The sequence below is a fragment of the Chaetura pelagica genome, unplaced genomic scaffold (assembly GCF_000747805.2).
Source record: "Chaetura pelagica isolate M959 unplaced genomic scaffold, ChaPel_1.0 scaffold455, whole genome shotgun sequence".
Taxonomy (NCBI): Eukaryota; Metazoa; Chordata; class Aves; order Apodiformes; family Apodidae; genus Chaetura; species Chaetura pelagica.
Window position 1 is genome coordinate 2095723 of NW_009953483.1, and position 18005 is coordinate 2113727.

Consider the following 18005-nt stretch of genomic DNA (forward strand, 5'->3'; position numbering starts at 1 on the left):
CGGGAAACGAGCGCTGTAGCTGCTTGGCCGCCCTGCCGGGCCCTGGTGCGGGGAGGCGATGCGGGAGCTCAGCCGCGAGGTGTCACCGTCCTCCTGCCGCCTGCCTGCGGGCTGCTCGGGGGCTGCAAGGTCTCCGGTTAAACCTGGCAGCGGCTTTACCCCATCTGCGGTGCCTCTGAGGACCGCAAAAGCCCGTCGGGTGATGCCCTGGTGGCTTATGTACCGGTGTCCTGACAGGCGGCCCGAACAGCCGCGCTCCTGGTTTCGTTGCTGGGTGGTGTCGGTTCGTCTTTTTTTTCCCACGCAGGTGGGTGTTTTGGGTACTGTGAAGGTGTCTGTGATGGCAGGTAAGGGTGAGGTGTGCAGGGAGCTGCGCGCCCTGCTCCGACAGGCCGCGGGGATGTGCCTCCAGGTTGTGTGAAACGTTTCCATCCAGAGAAATATAAAAGCAATTCAGGGTTTTATCCCGTGTGGGTAGTGACGCGCCCGGATCACTTTGCCAAAGCTAAGTATATAAAATAAACCATGCCCGTGCTTTCTGAAATCTTTGCTTCAAATGTGGTGAAGTGCTTTTTATTTCAGCTCAGTTGTGTCAGGTGGCAGGTGCCTGTGCTCCGTGACAGTCCGTGTAGATGGTCACAGGCAAGAGAGCTGCAAATAGCAGAGAGTTCTCATAGGAGGCCCGCAAGGCATCAAGGAAGCTGTAAAGCAAGAGAAACTTTTAGGAAAAGAAGTAAAAAAAAACCCTACCACAAACAAACAAAAAGAGCAAGGCCGGGTGTGGGAGGCAAGGGTAAAGAGGAAGGAATGTGTTTATAATTAATTAATGAGAAGCTTGCAGAGTCAGTGCAAGACTGGAAGTTGTTTTGAGGTTACCAGTGGGGTGGTGGAACAAGAGGGGCTGTAGGAGCCCACTGCAAGTGTTACTGCTGTGGGAGGGGAAAGCAGGCCTTCAATATTTGCTTGTTGTCTGGGCAGCAAAGTTACTGAATAAGCAGCTTGGCCCAGCCGTGCCAGAGCACTATGACCCTTCAATTTTACTAGAACCAGTACAACTCTTTGATTTTGGGGATCTAACTCGTATTTTCTGAAAAACTGGGTTGAGCTATACACCTATATACCTATTTCTGCTTTTGGTCTGAGGAGACATTTCCAAGCTGCTAGGGACATGTTTGAACGTTGTTGTTAATTAAAATTACCTTGGTATAGTATTATTGCTGTTTTTCCATTATTTTTTATTATTATTATTGCTACTGTTGTTTCCTGATTACCCTTTTTTGAATGTCCTGCCCCAAATTGATTTATTTATCCCTTTAATAAACCGCATATTCTTAAATTCTAATTGGGAGTCAGCTGCTTTCATTGGGAACATTAGTGAGTACCAGACAGGTATCTCACCCTAGAAGTCAGTGCCAAAGCTCACTGCTCCTCTGTGAGAGGCCAGTGCCACGTGCAGACCTCTCAGCAGATCCCGACAAATTAAGATCTCTCCAAAAAGGAAATAAGTGGCGGATTGTGACAGTACTATTTGCCCCAGTGCTGTTGGAGAACAATTAATAGAAGTGCACTGAAACCTGTTTTTAACCTGCTGCAGTGGTGGGATCAAAGAGGACCAGCAGTACTGCATCGGAGTTGTATCTCTGGTTCCTGCCAGCCCGCGGGTGCTGTCTTTGCTGCTGTTCTTGTAGACACTAGGTTCAATGCATCTGTGATACATAGAAACTGCCTACAGGCAGGTCTGGTCCTAGCAGGCAGATACTTAGTTTTAAAAAATATGTGCCATCCTGAGAGTTTTGGCAGATGAGAGACACAGAAAGAAAAATAAATACCTGAACTAAACTTGACATAAATATTTTTTTAAGTAGTGTCGTTAATCTTGATATGTAACTGCAAATGGAAAAAAAGTGCAGATCCTATCACTTATGTTTTCAAACCAAAATTATGAAAGTTCCTTTTCTCTGTAGCAGCACAGCTTCCTCTTGACCCTAGTCCTGAGCTTGTGGGGTTGGACTGGACTGGTAAATTCCAGTTCTGAAGGCCTTAATTTCTCCAATACTACTAAAAAAAACAGATTAAATTATTCATGGTTTTCAGCCAAAATTAACAATCCTGCTTCCCCCTACAACTTCACCTCTGAATCTCATTTTCCCTAGGTTCCCTTTGCTTCATGTCCCCCACAAGCTTTGTTTTTCAGTGTGACAAGCCTGCTCTCAGAGCTTGTATTCTTGCCCTAGGCCACTGTGGGACTTCAGAACCAGTGACTGGAGAGCATTCTGGAGAGGTGAGAAAGCACCTTAGAGGGTGGAGCTTTGCACATTTAATTTTAAACTATCATTCATTGAACTGCTAATTGGAAAATCAGTTGTTGGTGACTTTCATCTCTAAGCTCAAATAGACTGTGTGCTGCTGTTACTTCTCAGGCCCTTTCTAAACTCTCTCTTCCTTGAACAGGGGCTATCTCGGTTGTCTTCCTATTGGGCCAAGCAGTCTCTGCTTTATTTTCCATCTCCCTGTGTCGAGGGCAGCTGTTCAACTGCACTACATTTGCAGAGTAAGAAACAAGACTGATCTGCTTCTATTGCCCCTTCATTGTAGCCTCACTGTTTGTCCATCTTGAAATTGCCCTTTATCACATCTCTGGGAGGCAGAGCAGTATCATCTATGGAGTGTAATCTATTGGAGTTAAACCACACAGTCCAAGAACTGCATTGGGCAGGAGGCATGTGTAAAAAGCAGACCCTGATGGTGAAGAACCTAACTACAGATCTTCAGTCGTTATCTCAAGACCACCCTCCCTGATCATGTATGGAGAACCAGTGACTGCTCTGCTCATTCACACCCCCAAAAACTTATCAAATGCCATGTCTTCTGATGTCTGTCACTCATAAGATGGGTGAGCATCTGTGAATCCTATCATATCAAGTTGTGTACTCCTTAGAGTACAACACTCTGTGAAGTTCCTAAATCAAGCTGAGGTTACTTTCTCACCTTGTGACCAGCTGTGTTAAAGAAAACTGATTCATGAATCACAGGCAAAGCTATGCAGCTGCATTTCATGTGTGAAATCAAAACTATGATGAAGAGACAGAATTTACACCTGGAGGAGTGGGGGGGAAGGTGAGTGCTAAAACTTCTCCCTCAGTGCACAGAGGAAGTAGCCAGGGCTATGTCCTATATATGATGACATTGAATTACACAGTGCAAGACTCTGCACTAAGCACATGGAAAAGCATCTTCTCTGGTCATCTCTCTTGGAATCTGCTTGGTTTTGGCCTTAACGCTTTTTAAAAACACATTTTTATAATTTCAGCTTTGCCCATGTGATATTGAAGGTGCAAGGTTTGAATCTGGATTGTAGCATCTGTCAAGGAAGTTGGTGGGAGGTCTGTGGGTTGTAGGAAGGAAGAGTTTCAAGCAGCCGTTGGATCTGTTCTGTAAATAGCTGGTTGGCTAAAGAGCATGTTTTGTTTAGAAAGTGTGAAACCCTTCATAGAATCCTTTTCATATTATTACCCACCAGAGGAAGCAGAGCTCAATGGAGGGATTTGTGAACCGTTTGTTCAGACTTACATGCTAGCACCTCAGGTTAGAAACAGAAAATAATCTGTGGTTTCCTCTCCCTTGTAGAAGAAATTGAAGAATTCAGAATGGGCTTCTCTCAGAAGTGAGATGTAAATTGTTGTATTTATCACAGCAAATGGATAAGAATGATTTGTGTTCTGTAGTGAAAAAAAAACCCCAACTAGATAATTAGCATTTCTGAGTAACAAACAGAGAAAGCAATCATTCACCCAGCAATCATGGAGACTTGCAGCTGGCTGTGTGTATCAGAGTCAACTGTCTGTATGAGGATTATATTACTTTTCCAACAGTTGTTGCTCTTTATGTATGGATTTTTCTCTCTATTATTGTCAGACTTTTTATTTGAAAAGTTGCTTCCTCTTCTGAATTTTTAGCCTTCAGAAATTATTCTGAAGTTTTCACTGTTCTGATGACACATGCGATAGGGACTGACTGCTAACAAAATTCAGAGAAAAATGTAACCACAGCGCTTAACCAAGGTGGGTTTCCTTTTCCTGTAGTCAGAAATTGTCCTCATGGAGATAAACGATGGCCACAGTAACTGCTATCTGACTAATGCCAGCAGAGTAGCAGCATGTTTTAATCACCTGAACTTCCCAGCTGGATGTCACCAGTTATATGGCCATAAAATGCCTGCTGGATTGGCAGCCAACCAGGTCAGCTTCAAAGTAAGCTTGGTTAACTTCATGCTTGAGTTTCCGAGTTGACTTGGTGAATGAGTTACTATGCTGCTTTCCACCTGAGACAGCCATATTTGCCATGCAGAGGGAATGTGTATTAAGAAAAGAGCATTTCACAGCTGCTCCACACAGCTCCCAGAGCCCCGAGACTGTACAGTGGTGGAGGAGCAGGGCTGCTGCCTGGAGCCTGTCCTAGGCAGGTAAAATGGCTCATGCACCCCTGATCACAAGCATGATTTACATTGAACAGGAATGTAGGATTGCATGAATGACACTTGAAAACATCCTCTTTTCCTGAAAGAGGGAATAAATTGATGGATTTAAGGGAAGAAAGATAATGTTGTTGTCATGGAGCTTTTGGCAGCAAGCCACCGGGGCTTTTCTTGGCCTTTTTTGTTAAGGGGTTCCCTTTGTAGGAATCCTGTGAGAAGTATCTCTGGACACATTCGGATGGCAGAAGGATCCAATTCTTAACTACCCTAATTCCTTCTGCCTCTAGGGAACCATTGAGCTTGAAGGCCCTGGAAAAGAGGCACTGGAAATCACTGGCTCCTTGACAACTCTTTTAACTACTGTAGGTTACAATTCAGGATTCTGGGCTGCCTACCTATGTTTGTTTAGAGGTCACCCCTTGATACCCCAGTGCTGTAATCTCTCGGCAACACTGTGGCAAAAGTTTTGTTCTCTGGGTGAAGAGACCTGCCTGGGTGTGATGGGAAGCTGAAACTGTCACTTGCAGTGTCTGGGAGAGGAATGAATCAGCCTGGGAATAAGCAGTTCTGGTGAGTTACTGCAACAAACCAGCTGGTCTCCTGTGATGGCTCAGCACCAAAACTAGAATAGGCAGTAGAGAAATAAGAACTCCCATTCCCAGACTAAAAATAACACAGACGGGGATTTTATCTGCTGTGATACTTCTTCCTGTTGTAATTTGACAGCAATATAACAAGAGGGAACATAATGGTAAAATGGTCTGTGTGGAACTCCCTACAAGATGTAACTGACATATGAGGCTGTAGTTTTATCATTGGGTTTTAACATTAATATAAGCTTTTTAGCATTAAGGTATCCATATAGTCCAAGCAGAATCCCAAACCCATCCGTTTTGGCTTAAGTGCTACAGAAAAATATAGGGATCTATTTCTAAGCAAAAGGCTGAAGAGATACACTCCCATTACAAAAAATGTCCTGAGTTCTTTGCATTATTTCAAGTATTAGAATTGTGGAGCACAGTCACACCTTACAGAGTGGTTTGGTTCCAACAGAAAGGGAGCTCTGGGTGACTGTCAGGATATCCTACCTTCCCTAATACTAGCTGTTGATCTCCAAGTGGTGTTTGTCAATGCAGGGAATGCAGTCTTGTCTTCCATTTGCACAATGTCCAAAGAAGAGGACTGCAAATCCTGTTTCACCAGACTAGATACCGTGTAAGAAACTCTGGGCAGCCAAATGCACCTGAAAAAAGAAAGCCAAGTGTCTGTGTTGTAAAATAAATGCCAAATACCAAGTGCAGGCAGTAACAATCCAAGCTACTAGTAGTTAGTATGAAGTTGGTGGAATTCCTTCCATTCATATTTTTGCCACAGGTTTGTACCAGCAATCTCACTGTTGCATCTTGCACCTGGGGTGTGCAGGTAGCAATCATGGGAGGAAAATACAGAAGAAAGATCTCATGTAGAGAAGTGGTTCTGTTATGTGACCATGTCTAGTGAAGAGCTTTATTAGGCTGTGTTGCAACAGATCTTATAAAAGTGAGCATCTTAGTAATCATTCTCTTAAGTATAATTCTTAAGTAGCCAACAGTTGTTTTGCTTTAAGTGTGAAGGATTCATGATCTCTTTATTATTTAGAGTTCCCAGAAAGAGATGCCCTTCAGATAACAGCTTCGAGAGGAGGTCAGACAGATTAGAAAGTTTCTTCCACAAGACCTTGCTTGTAGAGGCAGAAAAAATCCAATGTACTGACAGTACCTTTTCTCAGAGAATGTGAGCAAATTATGAGAAATATCCCTAACACCATAGCTTGTGAACTTTTTGGTGAGGTGTGAGGAAAAATGTCTTATTTTGACTTGTTATTTTACCTTAGGTTATCTCCAAATCTCCTTCCAAAGAAGCCAAAGACCTCTGTCTGTGAAATTTTCATCCTAGAGGCTTTCCATAGTTACAGCTGCGAATTGACTGGACTAGCTTGCAGAGATGTTTCCTTATCTTATTCTCATTCACTGCATATGCAGAGACTAAAACAAGTGGGGTGCATGTGTGGGACTCAGACATTAAATGTGTGCTGGTGGGGCTAATTACAATAACAGCCAGTGCAGATGTGAGTGAAAAATGTGGAAGAATTGGAAGAGGAAAACTGAAGCTAACTGGCTGAGAGAAGTGAGTCTAGGGACGGAGCAGACAGAAATTAAATTGGGGTCATTTGACAATGAGTCCATAGGGATAGATGGGGCTTTGTTCAACTAAAGGATAAATAAATAGATGAGATGAGGAATGCAGGCTGGGAATGGGGAGGCAATGAAAATGAAGCAGAGATGAGGAGTCAGGAGTGGGGAAGAGGAAGGTCTGAGTCAGTGTTGTCAGTAAAGGGATGGAGCTGAAGGCCCCAAGCTCTGGAGGGTGACAAGCAGGATGTCCTATGCCTGATCAAGAATGCTTCATTTAAAGCCTTAGATGGAGCCTAAAGTCCCAAGTTTTACTGTTTCTCTGCAGTGTCAGCTGCAGATTATAGAGCTCTACATTCAAGGTATCTAAATATAACATCTGTGTGTGAAGTGGGAGTCTAAACTCACTTCACAGTCAGAGACTTGAGGGAAGGATTCAGCTGCCTAAATATCTGGACTTGCAGCCACTTTTGATAACTTAGAAAATTCCTCAAGGTGCCCTAAGATACTCAAATAACTGGAGACAGCTACTTTCAGGCAGTTGTGTGCCACCTGCACTCAACTCAGTCCCAGGAGTTCAGAGAGATACTCAAATGCTGACTGTGCAGAAGATGAGACACAGGCTCAGATAAATGCTTGCATATAGATAACTAAATGTAAGTGTCTGTGTCTGCAGGCTGCATCTGAGTGCCAGTCTGAATATTTGTGAAACCTGCAGGCGTGCTGGCTTCCTCAGTCTTCACTGTTTGGTCATAGAGTTGATGGCAATGTGCTTTTGCTGTAAGCTTCTGTCCTAATCCAAGTTGCAGAGAACAAGAGTTTGCAACTCCCTGGTGCACAGCATAGGGAAGGGAGGAGAGAGTGTATTGCTTCATGAGGAACTCCTTTGTTCTTTAGTTGTCTCTTTCAAATAATAGAAAATAATCCTAGAAAATCAGACATGGACTTATATCCAAAATCTGGGTACCCTGGTAGGCAAACCATGTAGGGGAATGCCAGAATTAAAATTTTCTCTTTTGCTGCACAACCTTGGTTCCTCCCCAGAGCAGGTGCATCCTGTGGGGAAGAACAGAGTGTATCATGTGATTGAAAACAACAGCAGGATGCAAACACAAGGAACTGAATTCAGGCTGCACCATCAGCCTTAATTCTAGCATTGCCTTGCAAGGCAATGGCTTGGATTTTCTGCTTTAATATTGATTTTTTCCCCTCTTCTGGTCCTATATGCCTTGTATATTTAGAGTGTCTTCATGAAATTCAATTAGAAAACTGGATGTGTGAAGCAAGTGATGCAATAGTGATGATGGAGTAACCTGTGGAGAATGGGAGGCATACTGTCATCATTCAACTCTTGTGACAAAAATCTGTCTTCGGCTGTCCCAGCTGTAAACAGATCTTTCTGGATAAGGAGTCAAAGGCAGCTTTGACAAAGGCACTCAGATAATTCACTTGTATTTTAGCAGTTAAAGGGCCTTACTCTTGTAGGCCAGGATAGTTGGGCTAGATCTTTGAACATGGTAGGGTGGGCTGGTAGCATTATAAAACTGTTTTCTGAGCTGAAGGCAGATGAGTAAGTGCTAAAGCAAGTCTCTCTGCTTTCTGGGTCGTTCTAGTCTTTTGAGGCCTCCTGAGTGCTTATACAGAAGATGAATCACTCCTGTGGAGAGACACAACATGAAAATAATGCTGACTAAACAGTTACGTCTTAAGAGATGGAGGAAGACAGAAGTTACCTGTCAGTGAGGGAGTAAATCTCTTTAGGGGTCAGTTTACATTCAGGATTTGTTTAATCGTGGTGTTTTCTGAACTGGAATAAATACAAAAGCAAGGTGAGTAGAACTGGGCCACTCTTACAGAACTCTTTCACCTTACCTCTTGTTTGTAAAATGTGTAGAGCTTCTCTCCCTTTTTCTCTCTCTATTGAAACGTCTTACAAGAAGTTCCAAATGGGCTTTCTTATCCAGGAGCTGAAAGATTTAGGCTCCTCTGTACTGAATATTTAAAGCCCAAGTAAGCTTTCTGAGTGTGATTCCTGTGTCTGCCTTTTACAGCTTGGATCTAAAGAGAGACATTTCTTACCTCTGGCAAAGGTTAGCTCTGCTTAATGTCCCTGGGTTTTCTGGTGTGGTTATAGGACAGGAAAAAAGCAGTTCCTCTTCTTGGTATTCTTGATCTTGCCACAATCAAAAAGAATGAGTCACTTACCAAATAAGAAGTCGTGTTGTTGTTTGAGTATATTTTGAAGTTGAGTACATTTTGAAGTTCATGTATTCAGTTCTGTGGCTTCTGAGCTTTTTCATGGCACTTGGCTTATCTCATCACACTTGTTGTGCCATAAGGGCAAGATGCTTGTGTTTTTTACAGAAGAAAGCTACCACTTCCACTCGACACAGAACGAGAGGCAACGGGCACAAACTGAAACAGATGAAATTGCACCTGAATGCAAGGAGACAGTTTTTCAGTGTGAGGGTGTTCAAACACAGGAACAGGTTGCCCAGAGATGTTGCAGTATCCTCATCTGTGGAAATATTCAGAAGCCATCTGGACGTGGTCCTGGGCAGCCTGCTAATTTAGCTGACCCTGCTTGAGTAGGGAGGTTGGACAAAAGGATCTCAATTCTGTGATTTTGTGACTCAGATTCCAGAAAATTGCCTGTGCCTTTTGCAGCCTGCAGCAGAGGCCTCTCATTCAGCTTGCTTGGAAGCACAGCATTAGAGGGCTGAATGGGGTGACTTTTCCTCTAGGTGCAACCTACCAGTATGGTCCTTCTCACGTAACTTCTCCTGTCAGGCCAGGTACTCTCCTTCCCTTGTCTCTGTGTCCTGTGAACACCAACACCTGGATAACATCATACCTGAGATACTTGTATGATATTTTCTAATCTGCTCCACTTTTGGAGCAGCATTGTGTCTTTACAGCTCCCTCTCCACCTCACTTATAACCACCATTACATGGCAGTGCAATTTGTTTTCCTGACAGAGAGGTATTTGTTCCCAAAATCCAGCCTGCAGGCTCTTACTGCTAGTCATTGACTTTCCTTCCCACTACTTAGATATGCCATGTCATTCAAGCAGACCTGCTGTGCCTATGGAATAGTATAAAAATGGGTACATTACATGTAGTGCCTGGTTGCTTTGAAGGCAGATAATGGACAGTTTAGCATTCATGCAGAAAAATGTTTTATTGTAGTGAAGTTACATAGGAGAAAAAAGTTTCCCTGCTCCTGGTTCAAGGCTATGCTGAGCTATAAAAGGGGAGGTAAGTGCTAACCAAAATAAATTCCTACATGGATAAACAAATTGCACTTCCAGGTATTTTTACAAGGTTCTAAAGACACCACATGTTTGTTGTGGGTTTGTTTTGGGTTTTTTTCCTTTTTTTGTTTGTTTGGTTTTTGGTTTGGTTTGGTTTGTTTTCTTGTTTTGTTTAAGTGAGCTGCAGCTTTAACTGTTTAAATCCGGAATCCAGGATGTTTCCTTTCAAGAGTTTTTGTTGCTTGGATTTTTTCCCCTCATAAAAGCAAACCTGAGAATACTCTTTATTTCTGCTTAGCACAGCCAGTTTATTTAGACTAAAAACACCTCAGGCCACTTGAGGTTTACCTGATACCAACCTATAAGGGCTTCAGTGGCTCTAAACCCAAGCTTGGTACACAACCCTAATACTGGTTAGTGGTCAGGTCATTCCCATCACCAGCAAGCAGGAAGAGGGAATGGCAGCAGGTAGAGCGGGTTTAGGGAACAGTGCTGAAGTGGCCTCGATGGTAGAACAGCTACTCCCCAGTTAGAGTAACTGTCAGCCCACTTCTTAATGCAGGAAATCAACAAAGCATTCTGTCAGCCTGGCACTCATGACAAAGGGCATGGAGTCTGTGACCATACAGAAAAGAAAGGAAGGTGAGACAGGTTTTGGACCTGCCAACCCTTTAATTGTCCTTTCAGAACGGAAATACAACACCATTTATAAACTATGAGCTGGTTTTCCCACACAACAGGTTATGTACAGCATATTCATTTACATGTTTACATAATAATACACAGGTCTTGCCCACCACCACCTCTTGTGGTGAACAAGTGTGACATGTCAAACTGACAGACACTTCAGGAGAGCTTCAAGAGAAAAAAAATTCATGCAGAACTAGCTTATTCTTGGTCTCTTCCAATTAAATCTTACAAAGGATTAGCAAGATGTCTATTTTTACACTATTTACTTTGTACAGTGCAAAGAGGAGGGATAGGCTTTTTAAACATAGGATTCCTTGGCATACTGGATCTGGTCTACCTCAAAAACTGGCTGGCTGCACCTCTGAGCCACATACTCAAGTTTGTTCTTTTGATAGGATTCAGACATGGCTCTCAATCGGTAGACTCCTGGGGTCACAGGCAAACTCACACGGGAGTTTATTCCCACAGTGACACTGAGGGTTTCAGTTTCCACATCAGAATCCTTTCCTGCAGAAACTCTGCCACTGGGTAAGTCCCTTAGAGCTGCATATGCTGTGTCCTGTGCACAACTGCTGCATGGATGAGGCAGCCAAGTGTCCTGACTTGACACCTTTAATCTCATGGTTTGAACTGTGAGATTGTGGGAGGGAACTGTAGTGGCCAGGCAGTTTTTAGTAGCCTCTTCATAAGAGGGTGGTCTTCCAGGATTCCTCTGGTCTACCTCTCTGAACACGTCATCAGCTGACCTGAAACGAGGCCTTTGCTGATGTGCCACAGGCAATGGTATGTCATCACCAGGACTGTTCTCCTGGACAACTCTGCAGGAGAACTCATCTTCTTTCTTTGTGAAACTGTCTCTCTGAAAAAATATGTTTTTTCCAGGCCCCCAACTCTGGGTTTTTATTAGTGTTTTCCTGCTTTTTGCAAAAGAGAACGACATGGAATGCTTTTTGATCTCTCTGTTAGGTGCACTGCAGTCTGCGGTGGCCTTGGTAGAGAAGGACTGGGGCCTAACTAAAAAGGTTTTCTTGGGACTAGAAGGTGAAATTACTGGGGAGCTGGTGAAGACTGAGCCATCAGAGCTCTCCAGGGAGCAACTGGAGGATGTTTTGGGCAGAGAGTCAGATGATAACTGTGAAGGTAGGATTGCAAGCCGTTCCTCCAGTGCCTCCAACCCCAGCTGTTTCTGCTGAACTGGAAAACTGTCCTCACTTCTGTTTAGCTTCTGTTTCATTATCTTGCCTTCAAGGTGGTTCTGGAAGGACAGGTCTGGCTCCGAGTACCTCCTGTCCATCGTGCTGATGTCATTTCTGAAACGAGTCAGTGAAGAGGCAGAGATGTGTGCCGGGTATCTTCGGCTCACACTAGTGCTCCTCCCTTTGGGCTGCTCCACCTGAGACATGCATGGGCTGGCATCCGCTTCAGGATCCGGGCTGTCATAGGCAGAGTCATTCTGATGAGCAGCACATAGGTGTTCTGTGGGGAGAAGGCACCTGTTAGTTTTCATTGACCATCTGAGGATAAAAGGGAACAACTTTCTGTGTTTCCACAGATACATTTCCCCATACAATTAAAGAACTTAGCCCAGCAGCCCCAGTCGGTGACATACCCACTACATTCTCATACCTGTGGAGCTGTCTGTGTGCTCCAGTGACTCAGCCATGGCACAGACAGGCAAGGCAATGTCCTCCCCAAATATTTCTGAGCAGTTGTTTATGAGGAACTCCACCAACACTGTCACCTGCACACAGAAAACAGTTTATTTCAGATAAAAGTGCTGAAAACCTACTGAACAGTCTTTCCTGCCCCTGCCTGGTTTTTGTATAAAGGGCAGCACAGAGCAGGGTGGCTCCTGCCAAAATTCTAGCTTAAAGTCAGAGGATGAGTCCACTCTAGAGGATGAAGTCTGACGCTGCAGAAGAATTATCTGTCCCAAAGCAGAGAAAACACCATCAGCCAGAGCTTTGGCCTTGCTGCCCAGAAGGCCTGCCCGTGGCAATGCCTACTGGGTGCCCCTTAAACTTTGCCTGCAAAGTATCCAGGAGCTGTGCTACAATATAAGGGACTGCAAGGCAACTGCTACTTTTGCTCAGAGATCAGGAGACAAGGGGCAACCTTGCCTGTCACATGGTGGGCATCTGAGCTGAGGGGCAGCCCCAGTGTCCAGGGGTGCTGTTTTGTTGAGCTTCTGCAATGGCAGTGGGATCCCTGTGGGTGGCTCTGAGCTGCCCCAAAGCGGGTGGCTGCTCCGTGAGTCCAACACACCTTGTCATTCATCTCCTTCTGCACTTCCAGAGGGAGTGTGCTGTCTGTCCCTGGGCTCAGCATGTTTGGGCCAAGGCAGATGGCCAGGTTGCTGGAGTCCATCCTGTTGGTCTCGGCGTTTCGGCTGATGTGCTGGAGCAGAGAGAGCAAGTGCTTGAGCAAGGCGTGGTTTGGTCTAGGCAGTTTGTCAGCCACCCTGCATGAACACAAACAAAACGTGATGTTAATTCATGGTGCAGCAGCTACTACTTCTTGATTTGAGCAAGTCTTAATGAAACTCAGGCAGATGACACTTCCTCCAGGGAGAGGCACGTGTGTGCTGCCGGTTGCCGCTCAGCAGAAGCCTCACTCAGAAATCCCCAATGGCAGTGGAGTGTGTGGGTAATTAAAATATCTTGAATGATGAGTTCTTCCCTGAAAGGCAAGCCTTTCAGCAGTCCGTGTCTTTGAGTAGGTGAGGTGACATCAGGAGGTGTCACTGGAGGCTTCCTGAAGGCATGGAAAGCCTGTGGTTGTGCTGTGCAGCTTTCAAAGCACTCCCAGTCAGCCTCCACATCTGCCCTTTCTGAAGTGCTGCTGCTGCAGCCCTCTAAAGCAAAGCCCATGGCACAATAGCAACCTGACATAAATGAGAGGCTTCTAAGTGAGAGTCTGGATTTCATGAGAAACCACCACTACCAGCCACTCCATCACATTGGGGCTGGTTGCAAAACTTCCTGGTTGCAAAACTTACTCTTTCAATTCTTCAATTTTGTCCTGCTTGCTTGGCTTCCCCAGAGCCTGCATCCACTTCTCATAGAGGTCGGTGGACAGTAGTTTGGAGGGGATATTTCGGAGGAAGTCCTGCAGGAGCAAGAGAGGTAGATGAGACTACCCCTGAGCACAGAGGGAGCATCACCATGACCTGAACTCACTGGGAGGCAGGTTGACTTGAGATACCTGACCATGAGCACCCCAGTGCAATGCATTTCCAGCACTTTCAGAGCACTGCAATGCACAAGTACGCTTGCACTTGTTTAGTAGCAGGATCAAGCCCTTTGCTGCTTCTAGTTCACCCATGAATCTCAGTACTCCCCCTTGCAGAGGATGCTGAGGAAGAGGATGAACTGAGTTTCCTGTGGGCATGCAGGAAATCACAACACAAGTTGCACCAGAATTGAGATGGAAAAATAAAATGCTAATCTTTCTTACTGCTAAAACATTTAGTCTGGCTTTGCCCTGGCTTTAGCTTGGAGTCAAAACCAGGTCAACTCTGAACTCCATACAGATTGTTTCCTTCCATCACGGTAGATGAGAGAAGCTCACCTTCAAGACCACTGCCAGCAGGTGCACAGATTTGCTTTTCAAATCAACATTCTCGCCTTTGTTTAGCTCCTCCTTCAACTCCTTTCGTGCTTTCTCATTTGCAGCTTTTCTGAATATCCCTTCAGTGGAAGGTCCTTTCATATATAACATAGCTAGGAGATCCTGCAGAGTTAAAAAGTGGACAGGAATGTGATAACAGTTACTTTGGTGAAGAAAGGTCCTTTAGCAGGTGAACATTTCTTTAGAAACTGAAGAAAAATTGTCTGGAGGTCCATTGTGCTCTAATTATGTCAGTATCTAGTTCTTGCTCTGAGTAGATTACAGGAGCAATAACCTGATTTTCCTCTTTTTGGACTGGTGACTGTGGACTGGATAACTTCAGTGGACTCATCTCTTACTTCCATCCAGAAGGAAACCAAGGGATGGCTTAAGTCTTGCTTCAAATCCCTTCCCTCTCAAGCCAGGCAAATATTGCTCAGAAGAGACAAAATCTTGACTATTGGAAAAGCCAACAGAGTGGGAGAACTGTCACAAGACTGTTTTTATCTGGAAAATAGTGTTTAGGTATTTGTTGGTGTCAGTCTGTAGCTGAACACTTTTTTTGGGAAATACAGAAGTAGATCTGCTATTCCTGGTCATGGGTTGTCTCCACTCAAAGTTAATTTCAGTGAAAGTTGTGTGGGCTGGACAAAATCCACAGATCTGACCCCTTCTATGTCTGGGATGGGCCCTGAGCTTATCAGAAGTGTGCGTGGAAGGGAAACACCAAAATCACTCATCTCCTGATGGCTGCAGCACAAGATCTTTCCTCCCACTGGAAGCCAGAGGTGTGATAAATGTATCACTATGCTTGCTTACCTGGACTGGTTGGGGCAGTGTGTCATCTTCCCCACAGATGATTGCCAGAGGCTGGCCAAACAGACCAATTTTGGCACCTCCATCTAGCTGCCCTGGAGAACTCCCGTTGGTAGAGCTTCGTCTCAGAGTAAATGACTGTGATATCACCTTCTTTCTTTTCTTTCTTCCATCTGCTGCACGTAAAAGGAAAGCAAAAAATCGACTTTAAAAAAAACAACAGAGCACAGTATGTGGCCTTTCATCTGTGTGAAGCGCAGAGATCTATTTGAAACAGCTCAAACTAAACAAGGAGAAACTGAAAGACAACTAAATGGTTACTAAGGAAACAACTGCCTAAACAGTAAAACTGTGACCATCCCTCTAAAGACACCACCTTTCCTGTTTTGGGGTGGGTTTCTTACATTCTAGTCGCTGTTTCTTCTTAGAGAGTGGGAACGTGTAACACGCAGAAATAACAGCATTTATAGAGATTTTTTGATATTGCAGCAGTTTCTGTGATAACTAAGGTGTCACTTGGGCAGCTGGCAATGAGAAGAGTTTTCTCTAGGCTGTCTGGCTGTGCCCCAGCCTTAGGATACAAGTGGATCTAGGGGTTCCTGCTTTTCAGCCTCTTTCACAGGCTGAAATGAAAACACATGGCTCCAGCTCTGTCAGCTTCAGAGCCAGCTCTAACTATAGTGATCCTGCTAGAACTAGTACTTGCCCACTGCCAGCAACCCATGGAAGGTGATACTTGTTCCAGAGGATGGGAGTATCACAGTAGTGCCTCATTGGCTTCAGGGTCAGAAATTTCTTAGCTTGGGTTTTGTTTGCTCTGCATCTGGAGGAGAAGGGCATGCTAGGAATTGGGAGATGATGGTTGTATTGGGATGAGGGGTGGCTTTTTCTCCCCTTTCAGAAAGATTGAGAGAAGGATCCTTTTGCTAGAAAGCTTTCTAAAGGAGTAGCCTTCTGCAGATTTCCTATAAGGGACTTGCCTTCCACTCCAAAATGAAGTCTTATGCAGATGAAAAAATCAGTACCTGTATTTGCGGCTTAGCACAAGTCCTTAGTAGGGAGGAGTTAAAAATGATGAGAAAGTCACCTAACATTATAGTGTCATAGAAAATGCTTGGTTCTGATACTCCTCAAAAGTGGTCTGATATGGTGGTCTGCTCCAAGTCTGACCCTGTCCTGCTAAAGGTCTTTTCTGGGTTGCTCACAGGCACTGAGGTTTTGCTTGGTGAGAGAAAGCAAGTGCTGCTGCTGCTGCTGCCAAGAGGGTTTGATTGTGGTGCTGTGCAAGCACTGCTGGCATGACTGGGTGCTCGCTTGCAGGGCCACACCTCAGTGGTGAGGCTCGAGTGAGAAAGGAGCACATTTACTTCCCGTTGCTGCCAGGGAAAACAACGAAACGCAGCTCTGAGGACCAGGGAACAGGGATACAAGGTCTCTGGCACTCAGCACTGTCACCTCTGCTGCTGAGCTTAAGGGAAAGGCAAGTGAGTGGCACTTCATGGCTTAAGCCACGTCCTGGCTGGGGCTGAGGGCTGTGCCCTCTCCGGGAGGTGAAGGGGCAGTCTCGTGTGGTTTTGCAGAAGCGCCAGCTTGCAATCATTGTATCAGAAGGCAGTTCCTCAGTTTGTTTTTAAAACTCACCATCTGAGTGGCCATCTTCAGTACCTGCTGGGACCAGCGGGGGGCATTTCTTGGCATCAGCCTGCAAGAAGCACGTTGGGGTTACGGAGCTGCCACCAGCAGCACAAGCCACTGGAGTCACTGCAGCTGCTGAGAAACCCACGGGAGGCTCCGGCGAATGAGCAAAGCAAGTCCAACACCTCCTGGAGAGGCACCTGGGCCCCGGTGACGCTGCCTCACTGCCCAGTAGAGCAGTTTGTGGTAAACCCTGCAGCCAGCCACCCCAGGCCTGCCCAGCAGGTCACAACCCCATGCCCCTTCAGGCTGCTCTTTTGATCCAGAGAAGCCCCAGATGGACACAGCTTGCTCTTCTGTGTCTTCCCCTGGCACAGGAGATGTCCTCCCAAACTCCTCCAGGGAGCCTTGATGGCTTTGCAGCCTGCCAGATTCCTGAGCAACGCTCCCTAGGAGCCCAGAAAACATTCTGACTGCCCATAGAGGTGCCCAGCTCCTTTTCCACAGCCCTGCATAGAGTTTCCTTCACAGGGTTCTGCCCTGGGCAGGCACTGGGCAGCTCCTCCAGGGACTACCCCCACTTTGCTAAGATATCCCATATAAGTACCCAAGAAGGAATGAGGGAAATGTAGTGGGTGCTTACCTCTGACTGGCACTCAATCAGGCTCTCCATGTTCCCAGCATTTAGTGTCTTTGACTAGGCAAGAAAACAAAGACACTATGTGAGTAACTGAATGCTACGGTTTAGAAATCAGAGCTTTTCAAAGTCACTCTCTTGACAGAGCTGAAGCAATAAAAACACTCACAGTATTACAGCTGCTTAACACTTTCATTAGAAGTTTGATCGGGGGAGCTCTGGACAATCTGGTTTCCTTTGATCCTTTTTCTTGCCTGTTTATTGAGGGAACAGACAAGAAAGAGCTTTGTAAAATTGCAGCCTTCTTGTCTTTCTCCCCTGCAAGCCAGTTTAGCATTCGAGTATGATCCAGAACCAACAAGATATCCCACACAAGTCGATCATAAAGCCCTTCTCTAGAAGGCACTCAGCCTTGCTGCTCTGTCTCTTGATTAAAACAAAACAAACAAACAAAAAAGAAAAGCAGCTTTCCATTTTTAATCTATGCAAAAAATGAGCAAGTGGTGACAGCTGCATGGGGTTGTTGTTAACTTGCAAACACAAGGCTAAGTGAGACAGCCAGCTCTGCCCACCAGCTACACTTTGCAGTGGGAGCACCTCTCCCCCAACTAAATTCCTGTACATCTCTGCACCTGGAGCTCCCCACGGGCTTCAACAGCAACATAACAGATTTAATCCCGAGCAGTACTTACCCAAGGAGTGAGTCCAGCCAGAGCTCT

The 18005-nt window shown here is 45.2% G+C and overlaps 2 protein-coding genes across 2 annotated transcripts in view; both read right to left on the bottom strand.

Moving 5' to 3' along the window:
* The window catches only part of RSPH3 (radial spoke 3 homolog (Chlamydomonas)), a 56601-nt gene extending 56437 nt beyond the window's left edge, over nt 1-164 (bottom strand). Inside the window, exon 1 of the mRNA XM_009998555.1 lies at nt 160-164. Coding sequence (XP_009996857.1) covers nt 160-164 — 5 coding nt within the window. The remainder of the gene's footprint in view (nt 1-159) is intronic.
* Nucleotides 165-10887: 10723 nt separating this feature from the next.
* On the bottom strand, nt 10888-17482 carry TAGAP (T-cell activation RhoGTPase activating protein). Its single transcript, XM_009998532.1, has 9 exons — nt 17456-17482; nt 17293-17346; nt 16656-16716; nt 15018-15190; nt 14160-14321; nt 13588-13697; nt 12855-13050; nt 12216-12330; nt 10888-12065 (listed from the first exon to the last, which is right to left on the bottom strand). Exons 1-9 carry the CDS (start codon nt 17480-17482, stop codon nt 10888-10890), a joined length of 2076 nt encoding a protein of 691 aa, XP_009996834.1.
* Between the last annotated feature and the right edge of the window lie 523 nt (nt 17483-18005).